We start from the raw sequence: 16,153 nt of genomic DNA, 5'->3' as shown, positions 1-16,153 counted from the left end.
ATTCTTGCTGCAAGTAAAATTCTTCCTGAAATAAAGGGTTTCAGTTACTCCAAGTCACTGGCAGTTTCAATCACTGTTACCATGGTGTATTGCTTATTATACTGTTCATTTTCCAGGAGCAGAACTCATGAGATGCTAATAGGTAACAGCATGCATCTAAACACTTGCCCTTACAATGTTTCATGTCTGCAGGTCAAATAGGCTGTTCGGAGCAAAATCCCCTGCTACAGAAAGATCACCCAAGACTTGTCAAGCAAAGGCTTTCACTCCCGCCCCATGGTCAGCATACCTGCCATACCACCAATCCAAGATCACTCAACGAGCCCTTCCCTACAATTCTGCTGACCTGCTTTTATAACCATCTTATTCTCAGAAAATAGGGACACATCTATGATTACTTCCTCCCTACATATTTTTCCCTAACATCAACAAAAACATTTCAGGGGCACTCCTTAGCCATGAGAATAGATGGCCAGTACTGTGCACAGTGCATTTCAAGAGCATCACTACAACTAATATTCTGACTTTCTCAAATGGACCAGTTGAATCTAGGGCAAGTAGAGTCTATTTGTTACATGCTACAGAACAGGAGCAAATTACTTATTTTGGTTTAGAAACAGCAAAGTTGGTAAAATGGATTATCCAAAAGTTCTAACTTCATTTTAAAACATAGGAAAGTGCAGTCAGGCACTCCAATTTCACACCTGGCTGATAATTTCCGTGATTTTGCAGGTGATACATTAACTGCAGATCATACAGGGACAAAGCAATATTCTGCTTCTGGAAGTTCATGACAAAACTACAAGCAGTGAGAACAGCCTCAGGAGTTCAAAGCATCTCAAGTTTTTCTGTTTCTAGTAATGTCTCTGCAAGGCAATCTGAAAGTCCTGTAAACCTTCTGCAATTCCCAAACTTTCCTAGCAGCACCTTATAATCACTTTCTTAGTGGGAGTTTGAATCCCAGTAATGCACAATGTAGGGTTAAAATTCATTTATCTGTAATTTTTATGTAACTCTAACTAACTTACTGTCTGGTATTATTATTTACATGCAACACAGTCAATTCAGATCTATGTATCAAGCTTTCCACACCAACCCCATCAGGCCATTCAGGCAATTTTGGCCCACCCACAGCAGATCTCCAACCCCCCTGTATCTGCAGTACACACTCTCCAGGCTTGGGAGTTTCTTTTTGCCCAAGAAGCAATGAACCACACACAATGATCCAAAGTAATACCTTTGGAGACTTTCGCCAGAGAGCACTGAAAAAAGAACAGTATTGGAAATCCCCCTTTCACTAACGCCTCCCAAGACAGCACATAACTAGTTACACAGTTACTATTATTATAGTTACTATCTTCAAAACAAAATTCTGGCTCTCCTTGCTACAGCACACTAAGATCAGAAGCACACAGGGCAAATCCACAGTACCAATATACCACTACTCTAGCCTCCTTTGAGTAATACAAGCCTCTTTTTCAGTTCAGTGCAGAGATTATGGTCCCTTTCAAGACAAGGTATTACCTAATGAAAACTCACTTAAAGGATTGTTTTAAATAATCAGTTCAGAATTTGTGTTTTTAACTATGTATGTATTTTTATGAATACTACATTTCAGTGAAGTATGTAAAAAAAGGTGACAGATTTTCTGGTTAAGACCATTTATTTTAACAAATAGATGAGTCTTTAAGATGAACTGGAGGCTGCAACAGCTGCTCTCTTGGGCTTCGGTGTGGTTCCCTCACGGAATCCATTCCTGCAAGTAGAAATATGGTTACCACTTTTTGAGAAGTTGATTCCTGCTCCAGGTTATTTTCTGATGCTCATGTTTTATATGAAGCTCACTAGCTTTTTTCAATTTAATCTCAGTAATGCACTGAAATCACTAGAGTTCACCTGTACAGACCTTTTTAAAAAGAAACACATTATTAAAAATTGTCTTGAATAAGAAGTATGGTTTTCATTCTTTTCTGCTGAAGTGAATTTCACTTCTTGAAACAGGAAGATTTCATTATCTGAGTAAACCCTGCAAATACAGCTCCCCTGCTGAAAGCACATCTTAGTTCACACTCCTTCTAATCTGAATAAAGAGGTCCTGTTTCTGAAGTGTATTTCTTCCACAAAATCCTCTATGCCTCCAACCACACTCTTCAGCCCTGAGCTTGATTTTGGATGACATTTCTACCTGAGCAACACTCAGTGGAAAGCAAGCTACGGCCGCACACTGCATGGTGTTTTACGTCTGCCACTGGAAAAGAATGAGCTAACAAAATGAATTGATCCCTGAACCACACCCACGACTGCAACTAAGTCTCTTACCTTTTGCTAATAAATCCAATCTACATTTTTATGACAACACTCCTGAATGACAAGATATTTTTCATAAAGCTTTTCTGTGTAGACCAGAAGCTACAGAATTCCATGGGACTTATAAAATGTGAGAATCATACAATACCCCCACTACCTCCGAAGTACAACTCAAAAGCTTTGTAACAAGTCTGAGAAACTTGCAACTCAGGATCTGATGTAATACCTAATTAACTTCTGGTCCCTCTCCTTATTTAGAGTTCAGTCAGCATTATTCCTGTCCTGAACTTTTTCTGAGTGAGCAAATGGGACTGAGTGAGCAAAAGTGCATTTTGAGAATTATCTCAATAAACCTTTAGTGTAATCATATATTTAACTGAATCAGAAATAAACAAAATACCACACAAATAATTTTTAGATGTGAGCTTCTTACTACAATAACATTTATGTTCTATACTATCTTCATTCAGTATAAACATTGGAACTTCTTACACACCCTTTGTCTTACCAGTAAGGTTTTCTTATCCTCAAAGGAGGATAAAATGCAAACAACTATACAAAACACATTATTTCATTACATATTTAAGAAGATTGTACTCAATTAAGTGATACTAAAACAAAATTAAAATGTTAACTTTGAGTGGTGAATTTTGTCATTAAGTGGTGTCCATGCAGGATTTCACAGCATGCTAGTCTGTAATAAATTGTTATACCTGAATCGACGGTAGACCTTTTTCAGGTGCCTCATGCGACCAGTACCAGTGGTGTTCCGTCTTTTAGCCTTTGCACTCCAGTTATCTAAAATATATAAATCACTATTATTTACCTGTACCAAGTAATTCTGGTTGCATGTTACATTTTATGGTACAATTATTCAAGCTGACAAAGAAAAAAAAAAACCTGACAATAAGTCAGTTTTTATGGAGTTATACTGCATATTACCTAGCCTACAGTTAAATCATCACTAATTTGAACAAAGCTTCAAAATGCAAAATGACAAAACTGCAAAACGACACTGCAAAAAGTTTTCCTCCTTGACTGAAAAACAAGTCAAACTACTGAAGAAAAAGAAACACATTTTTTTAAACAAGAGCCAGTTAAAAGTTTGTTACTTACACTTTCTCTTACGCTTAGCAGGGTAACCACATTTCCCACAGGTGGATTTTTGCAGATGGTACGCCTTGGACCCACATCGACGACACAGGGTGTGTGTCTTATTTCGTCGCTTACCAAACGACGAGGTACCCTTCGTCTGAAAAGCATTTCAAGACACGGAAATATCACTAACACGTCCGAGTCATAAAATTAAAAGAATAAGCCTGAAAAAACCCAGCGCAAACCGAGTAGTATAAACATGTCAGAGGCACATTCAACGCTAAACCACAACTCAGTTTGAATTACGAGCAGCCTCCATTTTCAGGACCCGTTGCCGCCATTCCTTATGTGCCCCCGCCCCTGTGCTGAAATAAAACGGAGCCACGGCACACTTACATCGGCTCCCCTCTTCCCACACCCATCACCCTAAAGCACGAAACCGCTCTCTACCGAAGAAAACTGACTCACTTTACAGGCAGCAGCCGCACACTCACCCTAGGCGAGCGAAACCCCTCCTGCTACGTTACCGCCCAGTTGTTCGGCCACGGCAGCAGCAGGTATGAAGCAGGAGTCGCCAGGACGTCCGCGGCCCCACACCGCACCACGGCCTCCCTGCCCGGCCCAGGCGCGGCAGCCGCTCCCGCCGCCAGCGCCAGCCCCCGGCCCAACCCCAGCCCCGCCGCCCATCGCGGCGGCAGCACAGCGCGGGGCTTCTCCCCGCGGTCCGGCCTGCCCCCGCGGCGCCCCCAGCCCGGCGCGGCGGTGGATGGCGGCGGATGTCCCGCGAGCGAGCCCAGCACTCACCATCTTCGCCGGCCGCCAGCACCAAAGAGGCCGTGCTCCGCCCCGCTTCCGCCACGGCCCCGAGAGCGCTTCCGGGGGCGGCCGCTTGGGCGGGCCCGGGCCTGGCCCGGTGTGAGGGGCGCCCTGCGGGCCCGGACCGGGCCCGGTGTGAGGGGCGGCTGGCGGGTGCAGAGCCCTCTGCAGCAGCGGCCGCGGTGCCAAGAGAGTGGCTCAGCGCCAAGTTCTGATCCTGCTCACACCGACAGTCGCAGTTACTTTTACAGAATCACAGAGTCACCAGTTTTGGAGGAGATCTACAAGACCATACAGTCCACCGGTCAGCCCAGCACTACCCTGTAACCCTAAGCCCGTAAACCGCATCACCCAATGCCAAACACAGACGCCTATTGAACACCTGCAGGGAGAGCGAATCCACCGCCTTCCGGTAACCAATTCCTGGCCAGCTGAGCAGTGACGAAATTTTAAACGTGAATCTCCCATCTCTCAGTTTCACGCTATTTTTTGTTCTCTCCGTAAGCACAGTAGAAGAGACCAGCCCTCACCTCACTACACCTTCCTTTCAGGTAGTTGAAGAGAGCAATAATGTCTAATGGGTGAGTTTTTATGAGTGAAGTCCAGCCACAGGCTACTCCTGCCTGTAGTACACGACTTTCAAAGTAGGCTGCCTTGAGCAGTGGGCCCTCCTGCTCTCTCTATTTGTCCATGTTCTCCCCCAAACCCCTCCACGGTGCTACACAGTCTGCCTGAGATCAAAAGCATTGCAATGGCGCAAAACAGGGAAGTGGTCACAGCACCTGGCCCCAGTCCAGAAACATTTGGACATTTGGCATCAGGACAATGCTCTAGACACATAGTGTAATTTTTGAGGCTGTCTTGTGCAGGGTCAAAATTGGTTGATGATCCCTGTAGGTCCCTTCCAACTCAGCACATTCTGTGATTCTCTGAAAATTTGCTATTTAAATTCTCACATGCCTGCCTACTATGCTTCTTCAATAGACTTACTATCTATACACAATTTTATCTTGAAAGAGTTCATTTCAGGGGAAATTGGAGAAATTTATGTATACTTTATTACCAGATCATTACCTTGTCATCCCAAACAGACCCAGAAATTGATGCTATAGCCAGTTTATTTCTCTTTGATGGTAGAATTGTGTAACTTGTCTTACAGTACTTGATGAAAGCATGTCTTTTTCTGGTAGGCTAGATCTCAGTCCTTGTTTACTGACTAAAAATGCAGCTTTTCCCAAGTACAGCTGTCTGGGCCCACCAGAAGCCAACAAATTGTGAGCAATCCTCCCACTGTGAATGAGTTGAACCCCTGTGACATGGAGCTCATTGATCAGAAAAGGGGTAGTCCCATGGCACAATCCCCAGATTAGGAAAGTTGTGTCCGACCTGTTGCATTTTTACCCCTGGACAAATCGTGTTCATATGGTTGTCTAAATATTAATTTGTCCTCATTTCTTCTGGAGTGTAGCCTCTTGCTGAATTCTTTTGGTGCTAATTTATGTACTGGGAGGTCTTTGATCCTGCTAAGGTTGAGGGATGGGGAAAAAAGCCATTTTGACTGCAGCAGCATGGCTTCCAGACCCAAAAAGGTGTAGCTTAGGCTGTTCACTCAGTTCTCTCATTTTTGGGTGGGAGTATTTCTTTTTGAAATAACAGAAATCTTTGCCTGTATTAATTTTACCTCACATGAAATCCAGACGTTTACTCCATCCATGGTCCTGCAATAGCTAAAAAGGAGAGATTGGTTTCAAATGGTAATTCACCCCGTCTTAAATTAGGTGTCTGAAGTAGGGTGAAGAAATGATCCTTGGGAGGAGCCCTTCTTCCATGAATTCTAAGAGAGGACTAGGCAGGCCCATTAGGCTGGGCACATAGGTAGCTGAATTTAGGTAAAATTAATTTTACCCTGACTTGATTCAATGAAGATATTTTATAGCAATTCTCCCTTACCAGAAATCAGAAGAGAAATTGCAGTGTTCTATTGATGAAATACTATTCAGGAAAAAAAGCAAAACAAACCACTTATCTTAAATGGTATGAATATGTCCTACAGGCTGAACTGGAGTTATATTTCTCCCAGCAGCCTTGCTGTGAGCCTTTTATCTAGTGCATCCTTTGCTCTTTCTTTCTCACTAAATCTTAGAAATCTGGAAGATTGCATGGACATTGGACAGGTGCCATGGCAACAGCCTCCGAAGGAAGTCTGTTGGTTTGGCTGCCTGCAAGAAAATGCAGGAATTATTCCTGTCCTTTGTGGGATAAAAATAATCTTCTTCATTTACATGTCTTCAAACCTGTTCAAAAAGAAAGATTGTTGCTATCATCATGCATTTCTCTTTGGTATTCAGGAATACGTTTAGGGTAGAGAATGGGCAGAGCTGTGGCTGACCCAGTACCATTCTAGAAGGTCTTAGCCTGTGTGAAGCCCACAGGGGAGAAGAGAGTTCATTGCCCATTGCTTAGAACCCACAGGCTCATGTATTGGCAGCTGCTGAATGGCACCAGTCTAAATTCACCACTGCGTAATTCATGCTGCTTCTTTGTTGCATAGGAAGTAATACGCAATTTAGAAGGTGACCTAAATTCTGGATTTAGGAACAGTTCTGGATTTCAGAACTGTCTTTTTGATGTAGGAAACTGGTGTCTGTCACTGCAGCTGATATCCCATCACAGCTTCTGTACAACAATTTTGGTCCAGACAGGTTTGTTGATGAAAAAATCCTTTGTTATGCCAGCAAAGAGTGATCCTATTAAACTTCTAGGCTAGGGTTTATTGAACACCATGTTCTGCATCATGTTCTGCAGCCTGGCTGATCTGGTTGAAGTTAAAATACTGAAGTAAAAAAATAGATATGCCTTTAGAAATAAGCCTTAGAGTTAAGTCTAGTTCAAGGACAAGGAGACCATAACCAGGACTGGCTAGGCATTAGAGAGGAAGGGGTGTGTGAGCCACAAATAGCCTCAGTGGCATTTGTTTTGATCGTTTGATGTCATGCTACTACATCACACCATCACTGGGGTGCAGTACAGCCACACACACCCTGTGGTGTGACACAGAACAGAGGAGTTGAACTGGTTTACTGAACTTGAACTGCTGAAAGGACTAGTATGTAACAAATGAGCAGCTGATATCCAAGCAAGTCCTGTCTAATATCATCATATGGCGTCACTTGTTTCTGCGCATGTAGCACCTTTGCTCAAGCGGGATTGAGTTAAAGGGATGGGAATAGTGAAAATTCAAAGTTCATATATAGAAGTTTGAAGCTAGTCAGCACTAATTATTGTCTTCAATTATCTTCAGTGGTGCAGACAAACTGAAGTCTTTATTTCTTAGCATGGTCTCGTAGATCAAAGGAATGCCTTTTGGTATCCTCCTGAATATCAAACACTTTAACATAGGTAACAGCATCTCAGGAATGCTACAGGAAAACTGAGGAATTCAAGGGCAACATTTTTATGAGAGTTGGTTTGGTTGCCTTTGTGTCTGCTTATCATCCTGATTTGCAGAGATAAATATCTCAGTTGGAATTAGTGGGGAAGAAACTGATTATTTGTTACCTAGCAAGCGGAAGCAGCATAACTTCATCTGCATAATATCCAGATTCTTCAGTTTGAAAACTTTTGTGTGTGAGTTTGAACCAGAAACATTGATCACCACAAGATGACAGTAGAGTTCAAGTAAAATCCTTCTACTAAAAAACTCTCAGAGAGTAATAGTATATTAGGCTAATAAATTGAAATATTAATGAATATTATCTGTACAGTTCTTTCATCTTTATGACAATAACAGAAAATTTTAGCAAACAACAGTGCTTATGAATAAGCCTGTTGTATCCTGCTAAGAAACTAAAAAGCATAATAGAAAAGTCTTTCTATTTGTTTAAGATGAAAATGAATAAAAGAAAAATTAAACAGCTGACATTAACTTCTGAAATTGCTTGCTAAAATACAGTGGAAGTGATAAAAAATTTTTAACAACTCAATATTTTTAAATTACAATTTTATAATTGTAAGTACCTAAAGGGTGCTTACAAGTAGGATGAAAGGAGACTTTTTACAAGGGCACATAGTGGTGAGACAAGGGCGGATAGCCTTAAGCTGAAGAAAGGCAGGTTAAGATTAGGTATTAGTAAGAAATTATTTACTGTCAGAGCAGAGATGCGCTGGGACAGGTTGCCCATGGAAGATGTGTGTGCCCCATCCATGTAAGTGTTCAATACTAGGCTGGATAGGGCTAGTCTAGTAGAACGTGTCCCTGCCTGTGGCAGGGGGGTGAAACAAGATGATCTTTAAGGTTCCTTCCAACCCAAACCATTCTGTCATTCTATTGCCACTCCTCAGCATCAGAGAGAGAGAAACTAGGTAATAGCCTTCAGACCAAATTGGGAATAGCACTAATACTTGTAGATCATGGCAGAAGCATGACTACCATCACAAACATAGCAGGAAGAGCTCCCCACCCATTTCGTCTGCCGTTTACCTTTATCTTAGAGTCGCTGCAGAGGGAATCCTGCTTTCTTCCCCACTAGAAACCACACTACAATCTTTCCTGTTCCATCTGTCTAGGGGAACAGGGAGAGCATATCTCTTCTCAGCAGAAGGGTAGCAAAAGGCCTGGGACATGCTTGCTACACAGTGCAACAGAATTCAGAAAATTCTGAATTTTAAAATGACCCTATTTTTTGTTTGGTTAGTTTTTTTGCTTTGGTTCTGCTTTTGTTTAGTTTTGATTCTTTTTTGCTTTCTGTTTAATCTTACGCTTAGATACACTACAGGGTTGTGGGGCTTTGTTGCACCAAATTCTCAGAGGGAGTCTCATTGTTTGCAGAGGTGGTTGCATGGCAGTTCAGGCTGAGCACCAAACAAGGTGCGTAGGAGAAAGCCACAAGTTCCTTTATAAGTTACTTCCTAGTTCTATAACAACAAAATATGCTTGTTAGTATTATTTTGATAAAAAATAACCTTTCTTGATCTTGTCTTGTTTGACTGTTGTCTTAAAACTTTGTTGCATTATTCATGCAAAAATGTATGCACACATAAGCTTGGAGCAAAATTTTCATTGAGGAGGTACAAAAAGCATTTGAGCTACCACCATCTGGTATTATAGTCTGAATCACATTCCAGGTGGAAATGCCTATCTTCTAACCACATGTCTCTTACATTGCAGCAGAAAATATTTTAGTGAGGGGTGAGGAAAATGTTTGTTCCAGTACAGACTGCAAAGTACTGGACTTAATTTTCCTTCAGATGGTTCTGGAATTTTTGAGAAAAGGCTGGTCAAATGGTTGTCTGAAATGGCATCGATTTGAGGGATCTTTTAGTGGGAAGGCAAATAAGCTGGATGACCTTCTGAGGTTTCTTCCAGCTGTACTTTTGTCATGCTGTGATTTCATAAAAGGCCTCTAACTATAGAGACATAACTGTATCTCTAATCTCTAAGACTGTCATTTTCTCAGAAAAATGCATTTGACCAATTTTATGCTTGGAAAAAAAAGGTCAGATCTTCATTAATTCTACTTTCAAATTTTCCCTACTTTTCTCATGGTGGTGGCTTTTTTCTTGTGGTGGCTGACCAAATAAGTGCTATGTCCCCTTTCTTACATGTCCACTGGCAGGCCTTCGTTTTAAACATCCGTTCTTTCCCCATGTTATGTAAGTCTCTGACTTGCATTTTTGGAGTTATTCTAAAGCTCATTAAGTCCAAAAGATTTATTATTGAAAATAATTATATAAAAAAGCAAAATGTTACCTAGTCATGATCCTGAGATTAGCTCAGTAGGTCAGAGCATGGTGCTGATAACACCAAGGTTGTGGTTTTGATCCCTGTATGGGCCAGTATGGGATAAGAGCTGGGCTCGATCATCGTTGTGGGTCCTTTCCAATTCAGAATATTCTGTGATACTTATGTGTATCTTTCTGTGCAGACACATTCACAGATGGTACACACTTAGCTGTTCTAAAAATGTTTTCTTTCCTTTCTTTTGTACTAAAAAAATATGAAAACTTGTCTCACTTGTAGCTAGACACTGCCTATACCTAAGCCCAGGCATTATGGTTGAAATTCACTAACTTGGAAGCTGAATGTCTAAACATAACTTACAATGTCAATTCTTTTATATTTCCAAATGTTCTGCATGAATGATACATGGGCATGATCTTTGGAAAAATACAGTATTGATTGATTGGGAAAAAAACTTCTCTTTCCTGCAGAAGTGTTGGGAGTCTTTGGCTATTTTACTCTCTCAATTTTCTCACTTTTTACATGGAATTAAATGCATGGCTAGGTATGTCTTCGGTATTACATTCCCTCCTTGTGTTTGTCTGCTGTGCTATAAGTGCATATGTGAATGACTATCTTGCAAATATTTTAAAAATCTAGTCTGATTTTACTAAATGCGAATGATTTTACTTCTCACCACCCATTCCTTAGAACATGGCTTGATCTTATCTTTCTGGAAATGCTGGAGAAATACAGAGACATGCCTTTTTACACTGCTTTCTGTCTCCCAAGGTAAGCAGATGATTCAGTTTTACACGACTCATCCAGGTTTTACACCTGTTAATGTTAAAAGAGCTGCTACAGCATATACATAGTAAATTTTCAAATTTTCCATGAATATTGCAAATAGAAGTATCCTCCTATGTAAGTAAATGCAAAGCTGCCCACAAAATATAAGGTATCTGATTTTCTTTTGGAAAAATCAATTTCTCACAAATATTTATTGTTTATAAGTTTCAAGTTTTACTTTAGATCTAATACTCAGGAACAAGCTCACTTTAAAGTATAAAAACCTGCCAGTTGCTTAACACTCTTTACCTTGCATGAATTTGTGGGGGTTGCTTTTCAGTTTTGGATGTGAGACACAAGCTGTAAAAAAAAAAGGCTTTGCAGTGGAACAGACAAATTTAAGTTTTATGTTTACTGAAGATAAAGGCTTATTCCTAAGTTCACTTTCCTTTTTCAAAATCACTGTTGCATTTTATTATTTTCACTGGCTGAGAACCTTCCCTAAGTACAAATGAATTGCTAACAAAGGTCAGCTCAACTTTGCAGTTACAAATACTATCTTCTGTTTTTTCTGGAACGTTTTCTCTGTATCAGGCATTTTCAGTTTTGCATTTACTGGAACTGAGGCATACTGGCTCCATCAGGGAATTCCCCTAACACCCATGTACAATTTCCCTCTTACACTAATTCAGTTTTCTTAAAAATAGAAGACAAAATAGTGCCTAACCTTATTAGTGTGTGTAAAGGGGACACAGAAACGAAATGGAGCTTTTTGAACTTTTTCTTTTTTGAACACAAAATGGAACTTACAATTCTGTGGCCAGAAGACCTAGATTAGACTAACACACCTAGCATGGACAGTCTTCCAGATGATGCAGGGCAAGCTCAACTTCTCTGGCAGATGGTGGAGAATATGCCAATATGTACAGTTTCAGATTTGGGTTATCCCTTTAGGTAGTCCTTGTTAACTAATTGCACAGTTTTGAGCAGAGCTTGAATATATGTTAGGAAGATATGTAGCCAAAAAAGTGTTTGCTCAAATAGGGAAAAATGCCTGAGAAAATGTTGCACTGTGTAAAGGTCACAAAACTCTGACAAGTCTAAGCCTACTTATTATATTTTAACAGCAGAGTAAATTTGGTAGCCCTCCCAGTAACAATATCAGTAATTTACTTTTTCTTCTCCGTGTCTCAACCATTTTAAAAGTTTGTAATTTACCTCAGGGCAAAACTGACCACCAGTCTTTCTCAGGGTACCTTTCTCATGGATGACACATGCTTTTACATGGAAATATTTCCCTGTCCTGGTGTCCCAGCTTAAAGCCCCTCTGGCAACTAAGCCCCATGCAGCTGCTTGCTCACCCCACAGCAGTGGGATTGAAGAGAGAATTGGAAGTGTAAAACCTGCAATCTTGTGGGCTGAGATAAAGAGGATTTAACAGGGGAAATGCTGTACAAACAAGCAAAGCTAAATAAGGAATTCTTTCACAGCTACACATGATCAGGTCAGTTTTCAGACATCTCCAAGAGAACAGAGCCCCATCATACGTAATGGCTATGTCTTGTGAAGACAAACATCATTGCTCCAAATGTCTCCCAGGTACTGCCTTCTTCTCCCCTCTTTATGTACTGAGCACGATGTCATATGGCCTGGAATATCCCTTGGGTCAGCTGTTCCAGCTGTGCCTCTTCCCAACCTCCCACAAGCCCCAGCTACCTTGCCAGCATGGCAGTAGGAAAAGCAGAAAGGGCCTTGGCTGTATACAAGCCCTGCTCAGCAACAATTAAAACATCTTTGTATTGTCAACCCTGTGTTCAGCACAAATCCAAAACAGCCCTGTACTAGCCTCCGTGAAAAACTTAACTCTACCCCAGCAAATAACGGCGCACCTGCTTTCATTACTGTCTCAGAAGACCAAATATGTATTCACCAATAAATGAGCAGAACTGTGTACCTCTCTTGCGGTGAGGCCCTGCAAAGGATGAATCAGGAGGCTTCCTTGACTGTTGCTATCACAAACCTTTTGTTTTACATTCTCTCTTTAGAATTATCAGTACTTATCTTTTTTTTTTTTAAATCATTTATAAAAATCTCAAAGTTGTTTGCTAGTTCTGAAAAGTTTGTAGATTGCTGTTTGCTGAATACTTTTTTCTAACTATTAGAAGTTTTACAGAACCTCCACCTCTGTTAGAAACACCATACTTTTGATTACTTTCATGAAGCATTTGGTGCTTCAACCAAATAAGCACAGAATGGGATGTCTTCTCAGGCTAAGTGGGGACAAGTCCAATCTCCCAAAATGAAGTTTCTTTCAGAGATGTTTAGTGGCATGGTCTCCACTCTCAGATAAAGAATTTCCTATTTATATAACTCCAACTAATCCAAACTGTTACATAAAAGTAATTGGATGGCTGGATAGGAAGAGGTTTTCTGAGAATTTTGTATCTGGGAATAAAAAAGTACATCATTAATATGGTCACAGTGACCCTGTGCTTCAGTCCTGCTCCTTTTAACTGAACTGCAAGTACAGAGAAAAACCAGAATAACTCACTACACTTATAAGCTTGTTGTTGAAAAAATAGCAAATGTTGAGCACATCTAAACTTCTCTGGGCTCAGGTGAATCTCTGCAACTGCATTATCCCTTTCTTATTACTAGTATATGTTTTCAATTATCACAGTCTGATGGTGGTTGTATGCGTAGCCAATCCAGAATGAGGGAGAGCCGGAGTCAAGGCTGTGTCACTTCTGTTTCTACGCAATGCGCTGCATCTCTGTTGCCTCTATGAAAGTTTGCAAAACCTTACTTTATCTGTTGAACTTTGTTTCCAGATGGAAGATATCCACAAAAGCTTATTCCAGGAAGTTTCACAGTAGCAGTTAGGGTTAATTACTGACTTCTCAAGTAAGCTGAGAAAATGAAAATGAATTTCAGATGGTCCTAAAAATGCTGTAGTTCAAAAAGATGTCCTAATAAGATCTGTTTCTTTGAAGTCCTGCCTTTCTTTTGTTCCCCAACTCTCCTTTATAGGAATGGAGACTTTGTTCTGCTTATTGGAAAACATTTTTAAGGTTTTAATTTCAAGATACATGGAAATTTTCAGAGGGAGACTAATGGACTTTGATGAAAGATTTTGTTCAAGGTTTGGTGCTTGAGGGATTTTAGCTTTTCAGCTAGTTACAATAATAAGTCTAGAATATATTCACTGATTCAGAAAGAACCAGAAATATAAAAGCATGGACAAGGTTGCTAATGGTTGATATTTGACATTCTATTCACTCTACAGAGAAATCAGAAAGAGATGATATTTTAAAAAACACAAAGACCTCAGGCCAGAAGAGATCTAGATTATCAGTGTGAGATACTGCTCTCTCAGGCAGTCATATAAAGCACCTCATGAATTTATTAAACTGTAGGAATTAAACTTAGAGTAAACAGTGCAGGAAAATACAAGAAAAAAATCAACAAAAACTGAAATAATTGGATTCTTTTGAAAAATTGGCTTTGTTTAGGCCTGAGGAGTAATTGCTTATAACAGGGTCTGCAGTCCTCCCTAATATATATCTTATACACTGTGTGTAGTTCTGTGTCACTATTAGCACAAATGGAATACTACTTTCACTTTGGTCTGTTTCATGTGACTCCTTCTGTGTTAGCATATTTAAAGTGCTAAAATCATGATACCAGCCTTCTGTTTCACTAAATTCACCTCTTTTATGTAGGTGTGCTGTTGCTGGACTCACGAGAGCATATAGCTCTGCTGTAGACACAGTACCACTGCTTCTGCACACATCTGGCAGGTGAGCTCTCAGAAGAGCTTGTGCAGAAGCTATTGACCCCTGTGAGCTCTGTGGACAAGATTTTCAGGCTGAGAAGGACTCAGAGTGGATCCAAGCTTGCTCCCAGCCGTTGGTGATAAAGATCATTAAAAATCCCTCTCATGTTTACTAGCCATACTTTCTTTGCTGTCGTCTCCCCAGACAGATAGTCTGAATCTGAGCAGTTTTTGTCAGCCTGAAGGTAGAATGTCTCAGGGAGGCAAGTATCAGTAACAGTAACAATGAGAGATAAATATTCACCTTCAATGAACAGCTTAATCAGGCCTGTCTAGGCAACTGATTGCTAGGTAATGTGGTGCATTTGGATGCCACAGTCCTGTCCAGGGGAGTCCTTTGAAGCAGTGAGCACTGTCTGCTAGTCTAGGAGGAGCAGAAACCAGAAGAGTTTGTGCAAGGGGGTGGTTCACTGGCACTTGAGCAGGTGCAGTGGCTAGCTGTATCTGCAAACAGAAACTATTTTCCACTTGCCCTCCTTATTTTCCCACTTTCCACGTCTTTTGCCCCATCTCTCTTTTCTGTGACTGTGTATGTTTTTACCCTCTCCATGGGTCTGTTGCTCACTGGACCTTCTTTATGGGAGAAGACTTAACTCATAAAAGCAGCTCAAACCCACCCAGATTTTTTTCCCCCTGGATTTATTTTCTGCTCTTATGAAAAATTAAACTGGCTCAGAGAGGACTGAGGTGTGCAAAAGCCAGAAAAGACATGCAGAAGGAGCAAGCACATGGTGGTGATTGAGAATAAAAGCAGGCAAAGGTGTGGAAAAAACAGAACAGTAACTCAACTTTAGGCAGCTTCAGGCTGCAGAGTTTATTCACCATGTCTTTTGTTTTAAGATCAGAACATAACTCCAAAGAATAGTAATTATTTATTTGCCCAGGGATGACCTTTGTGTACATACAGCCTGAAATGTCTGTGCTCTGGACAAGTCTCATATATTGCCAGTATACCACTGAAGCTCTCTGAGTTTTGAATCCTTCTACAAGGTCCCCTGAGAGAGAATCATTTGCATTAAAGTTAGCACAACAGTAAAGCTATTTGACATATTTCATGGAGACACATCCCAAGGCATTGTCATTAATCCCTGAAATGCGGCAAATACATTAAAAGCAAAACAGGCAATTAAAAAGCTTTAAAAAAAGAAAGTGAGATTGCCTTAGCATACAGAAACAAATACAAAAACTCTCCCAAGTCAATTTCACAATTCAAAACCATAATAACAGGATGTTCTTTCTCCACTCAGTTGTCATTGGAACCTTGGCATTTGCAGTAGTCACAGAGCACAGACTGTCTTTAGGGCTGTAATACATAATGAACTTGGACAATGAAGACACAAGACTATTTAAAGCTTGGTAAACTATTGAGTAACCTTAGCATCAATCCTATAAAAGGCCAGAAGTCTACAGGGAAATATCATTGATATAATTATATTCTGGCTGACCTTAGTGTGAAGTAGAATACAGACAATACCATTTCAGGCTGTCTCTAGACCAGGCAGGATATCATTAACCCAGCAAATGAAGCATTGCATTAATCACTCCTGTGCTAGGACTATCATTTGATTCAAGACTAAAAGTGCCCTAGCTTA

The 16,153-nt window shown here is 40.6% G+C and overlaps 1 protein-coding gene across 1 annotated transcript; it reads right to left on the bottom strand.

The window, feature by feature from the left end:
• Nucleotides 1–1,644: 1,644 nt before the first annotated feature.
• On the bottom strand, nt 1,645–4,359 carry RPL37 (ribosomal protein L37). Its single transcript, XM_009095810.3, has 4 exons — nt 4,207–4,359; nt 3,424–3,559; nt 3,021–3,105; nt 1,645–1,756 (listed from the first exon to the last, which is right to left on the bottom strand). Exons 1-4 carry the CDS (start codon nt 4,207–4,209, stop codon nt 1,687–1,689), a joined length of 294 nt encoding a protein of 97 aa, XP_009094058.1. The 5' UTR covers nt 4,210–4,359; the 3' UTR covers nt 1,645–1,686.
• Between the last annotated feature and the right edge of the window lie 11,794 nt (nt 4,360–16,153).

Source organism: Serinus canaria, chromosome Z (genome assembly GCF_022539315.1).
Source record: "Serinus canaria isolate serCan28SL12 chromosome Z, serCan2020, whole genome shotgun sequence".
Lineage (NCBI taxonomy): Eukaryota > Metazoa > Chordata > Aves > Passeriformes > Fringillidae > Serinus > Serinus canaria.
This window is presented reverse-complemented; position numbering and strand designations above follow the sequence as displayed.

Bases quoted from the DNA above. Each gene is read 5' to 3' on its own strand.
- RPL37 (XM_009095810.3), bottom strand. The intron at 3,106-3,423 runs GTAAGTAACAAA...TATATATTTTAG, and splicing joins TGCTAAGCGTAAGAGAAAGT to ATAACTGGAGTGCAAAGGCT. The intron at 1,757-3,020 runs GTATAACAATTT...TTCTACTTGCAG, and splicing joins AAGGTCTACCGTCGATTCAG to GAATGGATTCCGTGAGGGAA.